The sequence below is a fragment of the Balaenoptera ricei genome, chromosome 9, assembly GCF_028023285.1.
Source record: "Balaenoptera ricei isolate mBalRic1 chromosome 9, mBalRic1.hap2, whole genome shotgun sequence".
Taxonomy (NCBI): Eukaryota; Metazoa; Chordata; class Mammalia; order Artiodactyla; family Balaenopteridae; genus Balaenoptera; species Balaenoptera ricei.
The window spans coordinates 62,369,096-62,387,644 of record NC_082647.1 but is presented as its reverse complement, the minus strand read 5'-3'; the positions used below and the strand labels follow the sequence as shown (position 1 = coordinate 62,387,644).

At 39.0% G+C, this 18,549-nt stretch overlaps 2 protein-coding genes across 3 annotated transcripts in view; one reads left to right on the top strand and one right to left on the bottom strand.

Annotated features, from left to right (window-relative positions):
- UMAD1 (UBAP1-MVB12-associated (UMA) domain containing 1) overlaps positions 1-824 on the bottom strand; it is a 235,057-nt gene extending 234,233 nt beyond the window's left edge. Inside the window, exon 1 of the mRNA XM_059933907.1 lies at positions 615-824. The gene's annotated coding sequence lies outside the window, so the exon portion shown is untranslated. The remainder of the gene's footprint in view (positions 1-614) is intronic.
- Positions 803-3,947, top strand: RPA3 (replication protein A3). 2 transcript variants are annotated; one of them, XM_059933910.1, is made up of 4 exons: positions 803-1,045; positions 2,216-2,290; positions 3,117-3,225; positions 3,795-3,947. In XM_059933910.1, the coding sequence occupies exons 1-4, from the start codon at positions 1,019-1,021 to the stop codon at positions 3,875-3,877; spliced, it is 294 nt and encodes a 97-aa protein (XP_059789893.1). In that variant the 5' UTR covers positions 803-1,018; the 3' UTR covers positions 3,878-3,947. The 2 variants fall into 2 exon arrangements, with proteins under 2 accessions (XP_059789893.1, XP_059789892.1); XM_059933909.1 differs by having other exon boundaries at positions 805-1,117.
- The last annotated feature ends 14,602 nt before the right edge of the window (positions 3,948-18,549 follow it).

The window sequence follows — 18,549 nt, the reverse complement described above, 5'->3', positions numbered from 1 at the left end:
ATATGGACAAAACTTAGTCAGCTGGGACCTTGCCATTGAGTTATCTAACCTCCTCATTCTGCGGATAGGGAAATCATGTCTCAGGAAGAAACGCACCTGCTCAGAATCTAACAGCCATTTAAATTCGTCTCCTAGGCCAGTGGTCCTTCCCTCACCCACTCCCAAATGCTTCAATTCGTTGCTAACAGTGAGGTGAGAAAACCCGCACCTCCACAGTGTGGCCAGAATGTCGGGGCTAGAAAGGGTCATAGAGGTAATGGGGTCAGGCCCCTCTTCTCACAGGTGGGGAAACTGACGAAGGAAAGTGACGCAGCTGGGGCGGTAAATCACCGACCCTCTGCCACCGAGCAGCAGGAGCTTCACAAAGGCGATGAAAATCACTGGCGACCCCACTTCTCGTTTCCAGAAGGGCGGGGGTCAAAAAGAGACCCGCTCCCTAGATTTCATTCAGCAAGAACCTCGCGCTTCCCAAGCAGAAGTGGGAAGAGGGGAGGCGGGGAAATGGCGAACAGCTGGAGGCGCAGCACCGAGAGTGCCACGGGGGAACAGGTACCGACTCCCGCCTCTCTCTTCCGCAACAGTAAGGCTGCGGCGACTCCCGCGAGAAGAGGTACCTGAGACTCGCGCCGCAGTCCCCCGCCGCAACAGCACAGGAGCCCGCCACCCTGCTTCCGGGGTTAAGTCGCGGCGGGGAGGACCGGGACCTCGGACGGGAGCCTCAGCCCCGCCCCATCCAAGCCCCGCCTCCACGTACGCTTCGCGGAAGACCCAGGTAACTTCCGGGGCGCCGCGCGTCACTAAGCAGCCGATCCCGACTTCCGGACGGGTCCTTGCCTTTTTCTTCGCTTTCGGGGGACTGCGCGATTGCAGTCGAGATTTCCGTGCGTTTGATTGGTGGAGCGAGAGTGCTGGTCTCCGCCGATTGGTTTCGGAGGAATCCGCCCCGTAGACGTCCGTGGGGCGCACAGTCTCAGTTGTCAGCTAGTTTCCTGCCGGCGGGCGGCCTTCCGTTGCAATCATGGTGGACGTGATGGAGTCGCCCAAGGTGCGCATCAACGCCAGCATGCTAGCTCAGTTCATAGACCAGCCCGTTTGCTTCGTAGGGAGGCTGGAGAAGGTGCGCACACTCACCACCCTGGGTTCCTTGGGGGAGGGGCTCCGTGACAGTCAGGGTGGCTGCCTCAGGGTGTGTAACGGAGGGTGAAGGAGGAGGGACAGCCTTATAGCATCACTGCGCTCCCCATTGCTTTATTTCTCACAAGGGAACTTTTTGCACACTTTTTAACCATTGCAGCCCTATTTTGGCCCTTCTTTTAGGACGCGGAATCGCGACGTTTTCGAACGCGCTCCGTTCTAAATTCTAGCGTCCCACCCTCGTTTGTGTTTATTTAAGGGAAATTGTAGACATAACTCCATCTACTTCCTGATTTTTTAGTTACCCAGATTTGACTAGTCCAGTTTTCTTGTTTCCTTCTTTTATGCAGTTTCCTCTTTTCTCAGACTTCGTTTTCTCGTTGAAGTCGCTTTTCTATAAAACATTCCTTGATTGTACTTCACTGATCCAATACTAGTCTGTTATTTTACTCCATTATTAGAGTGCAGCCCCTCATCCTGCTGGTGAGAAGCAGGCCCAAAGTGTCGGGATCAGGGAACCGAGAAAGCTCTTGTATAAAGGCTTATTAGTTTATTTCAGTCACATATCTTCTTGAAATAGGTGTATTCGGACTTCACAGATAGGGAAATTGGTTAGGAGTAGTGTATGGTTCAAGGCCGCAGTAAGTAGCAAAGCTGTCATTCAAACCAGATCTGACTGCACTCTGCCGCTGTCTTACAGGACTAGAACCCAGGTTTTCTGACAACCAGTTCTCTTTACTTCCTCAGGCCTAATTTTTAAAAACATATCCTCTGTGGGATACGTACCATTTAAATCATGGGTGGCAGTAGATCTCACTTTTAGATAATATGGACTCTTTAATTGTTCTTAGCATAGGGTTGCCAGATTTAGCAAATAAAAATACAGGACACATTTGTATGGAAAATGTTTATCTGAAATTCAGATTTAACTGGGCATCGTTTGATCAGGTATGTATGGTAACACATGATAATGTTGAACCAGTTAAACTGTTCAAAAACAATTGCTTTGTGTGCGTCGATTAAGTAAGTTTGGGTCAATCTGCTCATCTTTTGTCAAACTTTTAATCTTTTTATTTTTCAGATTCATCCCACTGGGAAAATGTTTATTCTTTCAGATGGAGAAGGAAAAAATGGAACTATTGAGTTGATGGAGCCTGTATGTTTAAGTATTTATTCTATGTATATTATAATTAATTCTTCATCTTGTTTTGGTTTGTTGCTCATGTTTCTGATTCTTGGAGTGGATGTATAAAGGACCAGCTTATCAAACTTCCCACTCTCTAAAATCAAATATTTGTCCTCTTCTTACATTATATTTCCCTTTACATTTCTAACCAATGATTTTTTGGGCTCTGTCATTTTTTTAATACACCCCTTAAATGCTGGGTGACAATTCTCATTCCTTATGAAAATCACATAAGAAACATCTTCTGTTTAAATCACTTTTTCCTTCCTCAAGAGTTTTACGTTTTTAAAATTCGGTTTTCTATTTTTGTTTACATTTATTTTCAGTTGTCACTTATTTGTTTTTACATTTTATGTTTATTGTACTTAAAAATATTTTCTTGGTCTTTTATGAAGACAGATCTGTATGCTGTTTGGTTACTGGATGCAGAACACACTGTACAAATGTAGTTAATAGAAAGTTCCTTTCAATGGGTCCTTTTAAACAAATTACTCCTTGTGGAAATGCTGGACATTCTCAGTATCTTTAAGTGATTTTGTCTTCAACTTAAACATTTAACTGTATCTTTGGACCTGAAGCCACTGCTAAAGGTAACAGGACTAGTGACATGCTAACAGTAATAAGTACTCAAACATTTTTTAACAAGTTACAATTCCATTTTTGCACTGATAAATTTTAAACTTATTTTGTTACATGAAATGAAAGATAAGATTAGTAAACTGTAGAACAATTTTCCAAGTTAATTATCAACTGAAAATGTGATAACACCAAGTTGACATTTTGTTCTTTGTGTTAGCTTGATGAGGAAATCTCTGGAATCGTGGAAGTAGTTGGAAGAGTAACGGCCAAGGCAACCATTATGTGTGCATCTTATGTCCAGTTTAAAGAAGATAACCATCCTTTTGGTAAATAAAACATGCTGTAATTCATGGAATTAGGTGGAAAGCAATTTTATTTTTAACTTGCTATGTCTTGGTCTTGAGTTTCAGTCCTGCTACATTTTCAATTTCTATAGAATGTTCTGATCCCAAAGGAAAATGGGAGGACATTTTGGCCTGCTTCTAAACAGTGCTTGTGTATGTAGGAAACTCAACAAAGATTAATTAATATTTGTGGAAAGAAAAGTTTCTTAAATGGGGTAAACAAAATAATGTTAATAGTTTTGTTTGTTTGATTTTAATATATAGATTAAAGGCATCAAATAATGCACAGCACCTAAAACACAACCAGGCAAGAACTGTGCCTGTACAATGGATGTCAAAATGGGTGGTCTCCTATAATCCATGTCTTTTATTTTTTGGAGCCATAGTTAAATAAATATGATGATCTATATCTCAGTTTTAGGAAATGGATTGTGAAAACAAGTTGACCTCTAAAAGGGAGAGAAAAGAGAAATAGGTATAACTCTTTAGATAGTAATTGATGTTACAGCTTTCCACTGTAGATTAAATGTTTGCTGAACTGTTTCTTTCAGATCTTGGACTTTACAATGAAGCTGTGAAAATTACCCATGAGTTCCCTCAGTTTTTTCCTTTGGGGGTTGTGCAGTATGGTTGAACTTGATGAATTTTTTATGATTGCCAGTGAGCTACATTGAAGATTATTAAAGGAGGCCCTGATATTTAAAGGAGAGATTCCTGTGATTTTTAATACTGTTATTTGTTCTCTTTTTAATTTCATTTACCTAACGTTATTAGATATTCCATTATGCCATTTTCAACAGAACTGGTTTATTGACAGTTCTCACCTAAGTCCTCATAAAGAATCATTTCTCTGGCATATGGTCAGATTAGATGCAAGAAAAAAGCAGCTGGCTGAGTTTAGTTTTCTGTTTTATTAATAAAAGTTTAAATGATACATATCGTTGGTCATATCATTCTCATTCTTTTAGTCATCTATTCAGGCACAAACTTGGAATTTCATAGCTGTAAGGTCAGGACTTAGGCTTACCAAATGAAACCCTGGGCCAATTGTGTTAAGAATTTACTTGCTACCTCACGAATTAACCATGTTAATTACTTCCTTGACACGCTGTGAAAAAATGATTTTATTAAAACAGCAAATAGAATCCAACATCTTATGTAATTTGTGAGTACCTACATTAGGGCTCTCTAGAGAATCAGAACCAATAGGATATATATGGGTATATATATATATATATATATATATATATATATATATATATATATATATATATATATATATATATATACACACATATATATAAATAAAATTGTTACGCAGATTGGCTTACATGGTTATAGAGGCTGAGAAGTCCCAGGATCTGCCATCTACAAGCTGGAGAACCATGAAAGCCGGTGGTATAATACAGTGTGAGTCTGAAGGTCTGAGAATAAGGGAAGATGACGGTGTAACTCGCAGTCTGAAGATCTGAGAACTGGGAGGACACTGGTGTAAGTCCCAGAGTCTGAAGGCCTGAGAACCTGGAGCTCCAGTGTCTGTAGGCAGGAAAAGATGGACATTCTAGCTCAAGGAGAGAGAGCAAATTTGCCCTTCCTCTGCCATTTTGTTCTATTTGGACTCTCAACGGATTGAATGATGCCCACCTACTTTGGCAAGGGCCATCTTTACTCAGTCTGCTGATGTAGATGCTAATCTGTTCCAGAAACACGCTCACAGATACACCCAGAAATAATGTTTTACCAGCTATCTGGATATCCCTTAGCCCAGTCATACTGACACATAAAAGTAACCATCATAGCATCTCTTTCTCAGGATTTTAAAACTGAGCATTCACTAGGCCAAAAAAGGGATACCTTATCATTAAAACAGTTGGTGGAATCATTTAATTTTTTTTTTAATTCTTTTCAACTGTCATTATCCTTAATATGAAATTCCTACTGACTTGTACTTCATACCACCAAGTACCATTGGGAGTGGGCAGGCACGGGTGTCGCAAGTGTAGGACAGTAATACAGAGTAACTGGTGACCTATGTGCCCACAAGTTTTATGGCCTGACCCATTTTCTTCAGTGAGGAAATAAACTAATTCTAAATCCATTTATGTTGTAAATTATACCAAAAATATTTATTTTAAATTGGTACCATCTTCAATTTCAACTTTCACCCCAAAATATTCTACAAATTACTTAAGCAACAGAGGTACTCATGGTAAAGCATTTCATTACAGGAAGTAAAGACAATTGTAATTGAAATTTAGGTGTAGGAGGGACATCAGCTAATCTCAATAACACAGTGTTATCTCCAATGCTAGAGAAGGGGTCAGTCCTCAATTGTGTTAACCTCGGAAAACTCAGTGCTATTAAATGTTAAAGGTGTCCTGTTTGAAACCTTCCCTTGAACTACTATGTTCAGTAAACTGGACTAAATGACTAGGGTACCTTGCTTTCTGACAAGTGAATCCTTTACACTAATGATTTATGGTGCCATTGCTCTAGCCCCAGCCTCATCTCTGAGCTGTTCAACATCTGCACTTGCATGTCCCACCAGCGCTTTAGCTTGAATGAGTGTAGTTTGAATAGATGCAGCCCCCCTGCCATGTGTTCCCTGACTTTTTAGTAATAATTTTTTAAAGATAATTCACATATATAATTCACCTATTTCAAGAGTACAATTCGGTGGCTTTTAGTACACAGAGTTGTACACCCATCACCACAATCAATTTTAGAACATTTTCATCACCCCAAAAAGAACCCCTGTACCATTTACCTGTCATGGCCCAGTCCCTACACCACCACTACCCGCTCCCTCGCCGTAAGAAGCAACTAATCTACTTTCTGTCTATAGATTTACCTGTTCTGGATATTTCATATAAATGGAATCACACATGGCCTTTTGTGACTGACTTATTTAGCACAGTGTTTCCAAGGTTCATCTGTGTTATAGCATATATCAGTGCTTCATCCCTTTTTATGGCCAAAAATATTCCACTGTACGGATATACCACATTTTGTTTATCCATTCATCAGTTGCTTTACATTTGGGTGGTTTCCACCATTTAGCTATAATGAACTATGAACATTCATGTATAAGTTTTTGTGTGTACAGATTTTTTCTTTCTCTTGGGTATATACCTAGGAGAGGAACTGCTGTATCAAATGGTAAATATGTTTAACTTTTGAGGAACTACCAGACGGTATTCCAGAGTGGCTATACCATTTTACATTCCCAGCAGCAGTGTTTGAGGATTCTAATTTCTCCACATCCTCAACACTTATTATCTGACTTTTTTATTATAGCTATACTAATGGGTGTGAAGTGATTTTGATTTGTCTTGTTCCTTTTAAAGTTACCATAAGCCACTCTGTTGGCCAGAAAAGCTTGAATACTTCTAATCCTTTTCACTCCCACTGCCACTATAAGTTCAGACAATTGTCATCTCTCACTTGAGCTATTCCAACAGCCCTAAATATATTACTGGCCTTACTGCTTCCAGCCTCTTCCGATCACCTGGCCAGTAGAGTTGCATTAAACATCGATTGTACTACAATCGATACTACAAAGTTTAAAAACCAGAGAAGTGTGAATAGGGGAAAACTTCCTGGAAAGCTTACAGTGGAGAAACCTGGCCAATATGACCTTAATGAAGTGAACAAGGTTAACATCACCAGTGATGACACGTGGATAAATCGTGTGCCCTCTGATGTAATGGGATAAGAAAGGCACTTCACCTTTGTGCTATTTTTTCATAAATGCATAATGCCAGTCTAATCATGAGAAAATATCAGACATACTCAAATAGAAGGACATTCTACAAACTGATCAGTACCCCTCAAAACTGTCAAGGTAATGAGGAAAGACAGAATCTCACAGAGCACAGAAGACTAAAGAGACATGACAACTAAATGTGATGTGGGATCATGGACTGGCTCCTGGAACACAAAAAGGACATTAATGGAAAACAGGTAAAATCTGAATAAAGTCTGGAGCTAAACTAACGTACCAACGTTGGTTTCTTAGTTTTGACAAATGTACCAGGATAATGTAAGGTAACATAAAAGGAGACAAACTGGGTGAGGGGAGGAACTCTATCTCTGCAAATTTCCTATAAATCTAAAATTACTCCAAAATAAAAAAATGCATTGAAAACAAAATCAACACCTGCCAGAGGCTCCCCAGTGACTAGGTCAAGTCCACATTTCTAATCAGTAGTTCAGACCCTCCACAATCTGACCATGTCTCACCTCAGTCCCAAATCCTACTCTCCCCTGGAAGCAACCCTCCAGCACTGATCTACTGTTGTCAGAACACACTAGACCCTTTAAGATCCAGATGCTGTTGAACTTGCTCTCTGCTCTTATTGGAATGTCTGTCTCTATGCCCAAAGGAAAACATTCTCTAAGCTTTCCCTAACTTGGGCAAGCAGAGTTAGTTGCTTTATGTTATATTCCTCTCATCACACTTAACTTGCTCATAGCATTTTTTTCGGATTAAAAAATATATATAGATTATATATTTTTTTAACACTACAAAAATCAGAAAGTAAATTTCCTACTGTCTCCCCGAAGACACTGCTATGGATTGGTGGACTGCTTTCCAGAACTTTCTCTGCATAAACTGTCTGTAGGACCTCAATATACTGCCCTGCAACATGCATTTTTCGTTTAATAAGTCTTGGCAATTAACATATTGAGCTATCTCATGCTTTTTAATGGTTGAAAAATATCCACTGTGCCAAGTGTTTCCTAATTTATTTAACCAGTCTTCTAATTAGTCTTCCCCACTAAGAAGAGGCCTTTATAGATGAAGAAACTGTAATTTAAAAACCTGTCTTATTTGTATTTCCCAATGCCTAACATAGAATATGAATAAATTAGTTCATCCATCCTGGTTTGAGAAGCCACAAAGCTGAGAGAAGAGGTAATGAAGACCTGAACCATAATTTGGTGAAGCGACAAAGAATAGGAGGCCAGGAGTTGAGAATATATTATAATGGATTCCATAGGACTCAGTGATGATGCTAGGACTTAAACAGGGTAAGAACCAAGGATGAGATCAACAGGTGAGGAAGCAATAATTTCACTTCAATACAAATTTAAGTAGTTAATAGGCCCTTGAGTAAAGATGTCCAGAAGATATTGGAAATGTAGGCCCAGACAGAGATTTGAGAGACAACCTGCCTAATATTTAAAGTAGACTTTAAGAGATCTACCAGTTAGAAATCTCTAATGGTTTGAAACCCATTTTTCCTAAATTTGGGGCAAAATGCATTTGGCAACAAAACCTGATAAGAATTGTAGTGAGGCTACTTATAGTCTTTATTCTACTTCCAGTAAATACTCATATGCTTCACTGAAGAAATATTACCATGTTTGAATAGAGGGTGCAGCCCCTCTGGGAAGGGTGTTTCATAACATATGGTAAATATAACCTCTGACTTTTCTAAAATCAAAAAATTCTGAATTCTGAAGTACATATGGCTCCAAGAGTTTCAAGTTAGGGATTGTGTTCCTAAATCAGGGAACAGCATCCAGAGGAAGAAAACCACAGAACCTGGGGGGAACTGTGCACTTACGGAACAGCAGTGGGAGAGTGACTGAGTCAGGAGAAGGACCCCAGTGGTGCCCAACACCTAGTAAGCACTCAATAAATATTTATTCACTGAAAGAATATCGTGAAAGGCAAGGAAAGAGAGTTTCAAAGACCAGTCAATGATGCTGAAAGCTCAAAGTACTGAAGATGACGACTGAGGATAAAACACTGACATTACTAACTTATATATCACACATTTCTAAAAAGGACTAGCCTACAAAAATAAAAAGGGAAAACATATCAAAAAAGGAGATAACAACTACAAAAACGCTCAAGAGGAAATAAACTTAGGCTTTAAGTTTAACTCCAGGTGTGCCTGGGAAGCTAGGAAAAGGAAGGAATAATAGGCCATAGAATTTTAATAGCCTTAAATTTATCACGACAATCAAACTTTTCCCTAATATTAAATTCTAAAAGGAATATCACACAGAATCTAATGTGAGGGATGAGGAGCTACAAAGTGGTTGACTTCAGTCATAATTTTACAGATGTTTTTCAAATGATTGTTTTTATTTTCATCTGACAAAGACAAAATTAAAACCAACTCTGAAAACATCTCTTCATGGGGTATCACTTTGAGTGATAAACTAGTATTACTAAATTTATAGAATTTTGAGGTTGTCTTTTAAGGTATTAACTTAATATGCATTAAGTCACTCAACAAATATTTTGTGTCAAGTCCTGGGCTAATTGCTAGAAATACATATAACAAAGTCCCTAACCTCTGGCATTTCAATCTATGGCAGTTTAGCATAATTGCCAAAGATGTCTCAACTCAGAACTATTTAATATTTAACCGGTCTAAGGTTTCAAAGAAATCCATCATGATTAAGAACAACCAAATTCTGTAGGTTCTATTTAGTGAAATTCCAATTTGGTTTCCTCCCTTACTTAATTCACATGGAGTTTGATTCTGATCAGTTGCTGAAAGAAAATTAATAATCCTAGTACCACAGGTTACATTCCTAAAAAGATAATGCTAAATCTAGAGTACTAATAAAGCATAGGTTTCGAGTTACTTTCTAATTGTGATATTGGTTTGAGGTAAGCCTCTTATGTTCTTTATGACCTCAGTTGACCTAGAGCATAGGGTTTTGTTTTGTTTTTTAACATCTTTATTGGAGTATAACTGCTTTACATTGCTGTGTTAGTTGCTGCTGTATAACAAAGTGAATCAGCTATACGTATACATATATCCCCATATCCCCTCCCTCTTGCATCTCCCTCCCTCCCTCCCTATCCCACCCCTCTAGGTGGTCACAAAGCACCGAGCTGATCTCCCTGTGCTATGCGGCTGCTTCCCACTAGCTATCTATTTTACATTTGGTACTGTATATATGTAAATGCCACTCTCTCACTTTGTCACAGCTTACCCTTCCCCCTCTCCATATCCTCAAGTCCATTCTCTAGTAGGTCTGTGTCTTTATTCCCGTCTTGCCCCTAGGTACTTCATGACCTTTTTCTTTCTTTCTTTCTTAGATTCCATATATATGTGTTAGCATACGGCATTTGTTTTTCTCTTTCTGACTTACTTCACTCTGTATGACAGACTCTAGGTCCATCCACCTCACTGCAAATAACTCAATTTCCTTTCTTTTTTATGGCTGAGTAATATTCCATTGTATATATGTGCCACATCTTCTTTATCCATTCATCTGTTGATGGACACTTAGGTTGCTTCCATGTCCTGGCTATTGTAAATAGAGCTGCAATGAACATTGTGGTTTTTGAATTACGGTTTTCTCAGGGTATAGGGCATAGGGTTTTAAGATGGCTAATTAAGACGAGAGGTGTAGGCTATGAACAATTTATAGGGTAATACACTCATCTTGGGGGCAAGGATTAAATTTGTCATTAGCATGCCATTGTTTCTTCTTTACATATTACAAAATGTCAGAGGCAGGACACTATGTTCTTTAGAATTTCCTTGTCTTTAAGATTTGGACTGAATTATAGTGCTTTCATGTATGCAAAACATTTTTTTTCAACCTGATTATTTCTGTAGGTGGGGAAGTAAAGAACAACAACCTCTGTGGACTCTACATAATGCAGTATTTAAGATGCAAAATTGAGAAAACTTTGAGCCAGTTCTCAAAAAAACACTGAGCAATGTAAGTTGGAAAAAAGGAAAATATATAAGCAGTGTAACAGTTTTGGGCAATGCCATAGATGACACTGTGACTTAATTAGCCCCCTTTTTAAAAAAAAGACTATTCAGTTTTCACAGAAGTTTGAAATATTACCCAGGAAAATAAGGCAATTATTTTGGCTGGTAAGAAGAATCTCTCACCATAAAATGTTATATTGAAGTAATAAAGTTTATTTAGTAATAATAGGTTTAAAAAATGGTTTCACTGAAAGATCTTGGTATCTTGTCACCCTGAATCTTGAGAGATAATCAGCAAGGAGAAATTCTTTTATTGAATAATTGCTAATTAAAAAGCTAGATAACTTAATATTATTTTTACCTCAGATATTCATTTTCAAAATGAATATTATTTAGGTCTTAACATTTATTTTCATTAATTCAACTTCACTTAATATACAATGATCATTTAAAGCCAAACTGCATAAAATAAATTTAGCATAACTCTATAGAAAATCAGAAACAGTATCACATTTCACTTAAACATTTTAATATTTTTCTTTAGCTTTTGAGGAGCTTCAAGTGTTATGAAAACATTAGACCTGATGAGAAAATACATTTATTTACAGAGATTCATCTTTTCTTTTAAGTAATCAGCGTCCTAGTGAGTCAATTATTTTTTTCATATTGCTCAGAAATGTTATGCCTTAACTGGTCATGTATTTGACCTTTCATGAGACAGTGGACCAAGAGCTGCCTCATTTTGGAATCTCCTCAGAAATGACTAAATGTCTTCCAGATGAACATATTATGGATCAAGGGAGGAGCTAGAAATTAGAATCCACTGCCTCCAAAGCAGGGGAATTTGTAGGCTTCTTTTTCTTTTAGAACTCAGTGACCTAGAGGAATTAACCCACTGGGCAATTTCCTTCACTCTCAGCAGTATGATTAAGTCATGAAAACAACTCAGTATAAGATATGATATGTGTATATTTCTACCCCACTTGTTTCCAGAAAAAAAGAATTTAAGACAGCTGCAAAGCCTTCTATCCCTTCCCTGTTTTCTCATCATAAATTCATACAATGTGACTTTCCCAAATGTAAACTTGAGCTACCAGTGGAAGTAGAATGGGACACTCAATTGATTTACTATCATTTGTTACCGGAATATTCATCTGCTAAAACTGGCATTAATATCCTGCTTTATCCCTTCTTAAGGAAAACTTTAAAATGTCATTTCAAGATGAATAAAATATGTTCTATGTTGCTTTTCTTCCTTATTTTATAACCTAAACCTATTTGAGGTACAAAATTAACAACATATTTTAGGCAATTCAGAGAAAATACATTACCAGTACATATGAACTCAAAAACTATACCTAGAGAGACCTTCAAGGTGGCAGAGGAGTAAGACGCGGAGATCACCTTCCTCCCCACAGATACATCAAAAATACATCTACATGTGGAACAATTCCTACAGAACACCTACTAAATGCTAGCAGAAGACCTCAGACTGCCCCAAAGGCAAGAAACTCCCCACGTACCTGGGTAGGGCAAAAGAAAAAAGAAAAAACAGAGACAAAAGAATAGGGACGGGACCTGCACCAGTGGGAGGGAGCTGTGAAGGAGGAAAGGTTTCCACACACTAGGAAGCCCCTTCGCAGGCGGAGACTGCGGGTGGCGGAGGGGGGAGCTTCGGAGACACGGAGTAGGGCGCAGCAACAGGGGTGCGGAGGGCAAAGCGGAGAGATTCCCGCACAGAGGATCGGTGCCGACCAGCACTCACCAGCCCGAGAGGCTTGTCTGCTCACCCGCCAGGGCAGGAGGGGGCTGGGAGCTGAGGCTCCTGCTTTGGAGGTCAGATCCCAGGGAGAGGACTGGGGTTGGCGGCGTGAACACAGCCTGAAGGGGCTAGTGCGCCACAGCTAGCCGGGAGGGAGTCCAGGAAAAGGTCTGGAGCTGCCGAAGAGGCAAGAGACCATTGGTTGTGGGTGCGCGAGGAGAGGGAATTAAGAGCACCGCCTAAACGAGCTCCAGAGACGGGCGCGAGCCGCGGTTATCAGCGCGGACCCGAGACGGGCATGAAACGCTAAGGCTGCTGCTGCAGCCACCAAGAAGCCTGTGTGCAAGCACAGGTCACTATCCACACCGCCCCTCCCGGGAGCCTGTGCAACCCGCCACTGACAGGGTCCTGCGATCCAGGGACAACTTCCCAGGAGAATGCACCACGCGCCTCAGGCTGGTGCCACTCCTTCCCCCGGCCTGAGCGAGCCAGAGCCCCCGAATCAGCTGCTCCTTTAACCCCCTCCTGTCTGAGGGAAGAACAGACACCCTCAGGCGACCTACATGCAGAAGCTGGTCCAAATCCAAAACTGAACTCCAGGAGCTGTGCAAACAAAGAAGAGAAAGGGAAATCTGTCCTAGCAGCCTCGGGAGCAGCAGATTAAATCTCCACAAATAACTTGATGTACCTGCATCTGTTGAATACCTGAATAGACAACGAATCATCCCAAAGTGAGGAGGTGGACTTTGGGAGCAATGACACATATTTTTTTTTCCTTTTTCTCTTTTTGTGAGTGTGTATGTGTATGCTTCTGTGTGTGATTTTGTCTGTATAGCTTTGCTTTTACCATTTGTCCTAGGGATCTGTCTGTCTGTTTGTTTGTATGTTTGTTTTTTTGCTTTTTTTGTTTTTTTAGTATAGCTTTTAGCGCTTGTTACCATTGGTGGATTTGTTTTTTGGTTTGGTTGCTCTCTTCTTTCTTTTTTATTATTTTTTAATTTTTAATAATTCCTTTTTAAAAAATTTTAATAACTTTATTTTATTTTATTCATTCATTCTTTCTTTCTTTTTTTTCTCCCTTTTATTCTGAGCCGTGTGGCTGTGAGGGTCTTGGTGCTCCAGCCAGGTGTCAGGCCTCTGCCTCTGAGGTGGGAGAGCCAAGTTCAGGACATTGGTCCACCAGAGACCTCTTGGCTCCACGTAATATCAAATGATGAAAGCTCTCCCAGAGATCTCTATCTCAACGCTAAGACCCACTCCACTCAACGACCAGCAAGCGACAGTGCTGGACACCCTATGCCAAATAACTAGCAAGACAGGAACACAACCCCACCCATTAGCAGAGAGGCTGCCTAAAATCATAATAAGGTCACAGACACCCCAAAACAAATCACCGGACACGGTCCTGCCCACCAGAAAGGCAAGATCCAGCCTCATCCACCAGAACACAGGCACCAGTGGCCTCCACCAGGAAACCTACACAACCCACTGAACAAACCTTAGCCACTGGGGGCAGACACCAAAAACAACAGGAACTACGAACCTGCAGCCTGCAAAAAGGAGACCCCAAACACAGTAAGTTAAGCAAAATGAGAAGACAGAGAAACACACAGCAGATGAAGGAGCAAGGTAAAAACCCACCAGACCAAACAAATGAGGAACTAGGCAGTCTACCTGAAAAAGAATTCAGAGTAACGATAGTAAAGATGATCCAAACTCTTGGAAACAGAATGGAGGAAATACAAGAAATGTTTCACAAGGACCTAGAAGAACTAAAGAGCAAAGAAACAATGATGAACTGCACAATAAATGAAATTAAAAATTCTCTAGAAGGAATCAAGAGCAGAATAACTGAGGCAGAAGAAAGGATAAGTGACCTGGAAGATAAAATAGTGGAAATAACTATTGCAGAGCAGAATAAAAAGAATGAAAACAATTAAGGACAGTAGCAGGGACTTCTGGGACAACATTAAACGCACCAACATTCAAATTATAGGGGTCCCAGAAGAAGAAGACAAAAAGAAAGGGACTGAGAAAATATTTCAAGAGATTATAGTTGAAAACTTCCCTAATATGGGAAAGGAAAGAGTTAATCAAGTCCAGGAAGCGCAGAGAGTCCCATACAGGATAAATCCAAGGAGAAGCACGCCAAGACACATATGAATCAAACTATCAAAAATTAAGTACAAAGAAAAAACATTAAAAGCAGCAAGGGAAAAACAACAAATAACATACAAGAGAATCCCATAAGGTTAACAGCTGATCTTTCAGCAGAAACTCTGCAAGCCAGAAGGGAGTGGCAGGACATATTTAAAGTGATGAAAGGGAAAAACCTACAACCAAGATTACTCTACCCAGCAAGGATCTAATTCAGATTCGACAGAGAAATTAAAACCTTTACAGACAAGCAAAAGCTAAGAGAATTCAGCACCACTAAACCAGCTTTACAACAAATGTTAAAGGAACTTCTCTAGGCAGGAAACACAAGAGAAGGAAAAGACCTACAGTGACGAATCCAAAACGATTAAGAAAATGGTAATAGGAACATACATATCGATAACAACCTTAAATGTAAATGGATTAAAGGCTCAACCAAAAGACATAGACTAGCTGAATGGATACAAAAACAAGACCTGTATATATGCTGTCTACAGGAGACCCACTTCAGTCCTAGGGACACATACAGACTGAAAGTGAGGGGATGGAAAAAGATAATCCATGCACATGGAAATCAAAAGAAAGCTGGAGTAGCAATTCTCATATCAGACAAAATAGACTTTAAAATAAAGACTGTTACAAGAGACAAAGAAGGACACTACAGAATGATCAAGGGATCAATCCAAGAAGAAGATATAACAATTGTAAATATTTAGGCACCCAACATAGGAGCACCTCAATACATATGGCAAATACTAACAGCCATAGAGGGGAAATTGACAGTAACACAATCATAGTAGGGGACTTTAATACCCCACTTTCACCAATGGACAGATCATCCAAAATGAAAATAAATAAGGAAACAAAAGCTTTAAATGATAAATTAAACAAGATGGACTTAATTGATATTTATAGGACATTCCACCCAAAAACAACAGAATACTCTTTCTTCTCATGCTCATGGAACGTTCTCCAGGATAGATCATATCTTGGGTCACAAATCAAGCCTTGGTAAATTTAAGAAAATTGAAATCGTAGCAAGTATCTTTTCTGACCACAACGCTATGAGACTAGGTATCAATTACAGGAAAAAGTCTGTAAAAACTACAAACACATGGAGGCTAAACAATACAGTACTTAATAACCAAGAGATCACTGAAGAAATCAAAGAGGAAATCAAAAAATACCTAGAGACAAATTACAATTAAAACACAATGATTCAAAACCTATGAGATGCAGCAAAAGCAGTTCTAAGAGGGAAGTTTATGGCAATACAATCCTACATCAAGAAATAAGAAACATCTCAAATAAACAACCTAACCTTACACCTAAAACAATTAGAGAAAGAAGAACAAAAAAATCCCAAAATTAGAAGAAAAGAAATCATAAAGATCAGATGAGAAATAAATGAAAAAGAAATGAAGGAAACAATAGCAAAGATCAATACAACTAAAAGCTGGTACTTTTAGTACCAGCTAAATTGATAAACCATTAGCCAGACTCATCAAGAAAAAAAGGCAGAAGATTCAAATCAATAGAACTAGAAATGAAAAAGGAGCAGTAACAACTGACACTGCAGAAATACAAAGGATCATGAGAGATTACTACAAGCAACTATATGCCAATAAACTGGACAACCTGGAAGAAATGGACAAATTCCTACAAATGCACAACCTGCCGAGACTGAACCAGGAAGAAATAGAAAATATGAACAGAATAGTCACAAGCACTGAAATTGAAACTGTGATTAAAGATCTTCCAAGAAACAAAAGCCCAGGACCAGATGGCTTCACAGGTGAATTCTATCAAACATTTAGAGAAGAGCTAACACCTATCCTTCTCAAACTCTTCCAAAATATTGCAGAGGGAGGAACACTCCCAAACTCATTCTACGAGGCCACCATCACCCTGATACCAAAACCAGATAAAGATGTCACAAAGAAAGAAAACTACAGGCCAATATCACTGATGAACATAGATGCAAAAATCCTCAACAAAATACTAGCAAACAGAATCCAACAGCACATTAAAAGGATCACACACCATGATCAAGTGGGGTTTATTCCAGGAATGCAAGGATTCTTCAATATACGCAAATCAATCAACGTGATACACCATATTAACAAACTGAAGGAGAAAAACCATATGATCATCTCAATAGATGCAGAGAAAGCTTTCGACAAAATTCAACACCCATTTATGATAAAAGCCCTGCAGAGAGTAGGCATAGAGGGAACTTTCCTCAACATAATAAAGGCCATATATGACAAACCCACAGCCAACATTGTCCTCAATGGTGAAAAACTGAAACCATTTCCACTAAGATCAGGAACAAGACAAGGTTGCCCACTCTCACCACTATTATTCAACATAGTTTTGTAAGTGTTAGCCACAGCAATCAGAAAAGAAAAAGAAATAAAAGGAATCCAAATCGGAAAAGAAGAAGTAAAGCTGTCACTGTTTGCAGATGACATACTATACATAAAGAATCCTAAAGATGTTACCAGAAAACTACTAGAGCTAATCAATGAATATGGTAAAGTAGCAGGATACAAAATTAATGCACAGAAATCTCTTGCATTCCTATACACTAATAATGAAAAATCTGAAAGTGAAATTAAGAAAACACTCCTGTTTACCAATGCAACAAAAAATATAAAATATCTAGGAATAAACCTACCTAAGGAGACAAAAGACCTGTACGCAGAAAATTATAAGACACTGATGAAAAAAATTAAAGATGATAGAAATAGATGGAGATATATACCATGTTCTTGGATTGGAAGAATCAACATTGTGAAAATGACTCTACTACCCAAAGCAATCTACAGATTCAATGCAATCCCTATCAAACCACCACTGGCATTTTTCACAAAACTAGAACAAAAAATTTCACAGTTTGTATGGAAACACAAAAGACCCCGAATTGCCAAAGCAATCTTGAGAAAGAAAAACAGCCCTGGAGGAATCAGGCTCCCTGACTTCAGACTACACTACAAAGCGACAGTAATCAAGACAGTATGGTACTGGCACAAAAACAGAAATACAGATCAATGGAAAAGCATAGAAAGCCCAAAGATAAACCCACGCACATATGGTCACCTTATCTTTGATAAAGGAGGCAAGAATATACAGTGGAGAAAAGACAGCCTCTTCAATAAGTGGTGCTGGGAAAACTGGACAGCTACGTGTAAAAGAATGAAATTAGAACCCTCCCTAACACCATACACAAAAATAAACTCAAAATGGGTTAAAGACCTAAATGTAAGGCCAGACACTATCAAACTCTTAGAGGAAAACGTAGGCAGAACACTCTATGACATAAATCACAGCAAGATCCTTTTTGACCCACCTCCTAGAGAAATGGAAATAAAAACAAAAATAAACAAATGGGACCTAATGAAACTTAAAAGCTTTTGCACAGCAAAGGACACCATAAATAAGACGAAAAGACAACCCACAGAATGGGAGAAAATATTTGCAAATGAAGCAACTGAGAAAGGATTAATGTCCAAAATTTACAAGCAGCTCATGAAGCTCAATATCAAAAAAACAAACAACCCAATCCAAAAATGGGCAGAAGACCTAAATAGACATTTCTCCAAAGAAGATATACAGATTGCCAACAAACACATGAAAGAATGCTCAGCATCACTTATCATTAGAAAAATGCAAATCAAAACTTCAATG

What these genes read in the sequence shown, in the direction of transcription:
- RPA3 (XM_059933909.1), top strand. Translation starts at nt 1,019, where the DNA reads ATGGTGGACGTGATGGAGTCGCCCAAGGTGCGCATCAACGCCAGCATG. An exon ending in CTATTGAGTTGATGGAGCCT is followed by an intron (nt 2,291 to 3,116) that starts GTATGTTTAAGT and finishes TCTTTGTGTTAG; the next exon opens with CTTGATGAGGAAATCTCTGG. An exon ending in AGAAGATAACCATCCTTTTG is followed by an intron (nt 3,226 to 3,794) that starts GTAAATAAAACA and finishes TGTTTCTTTCAG; the next exon opens with ATCTTGGACTTTACAATGAA.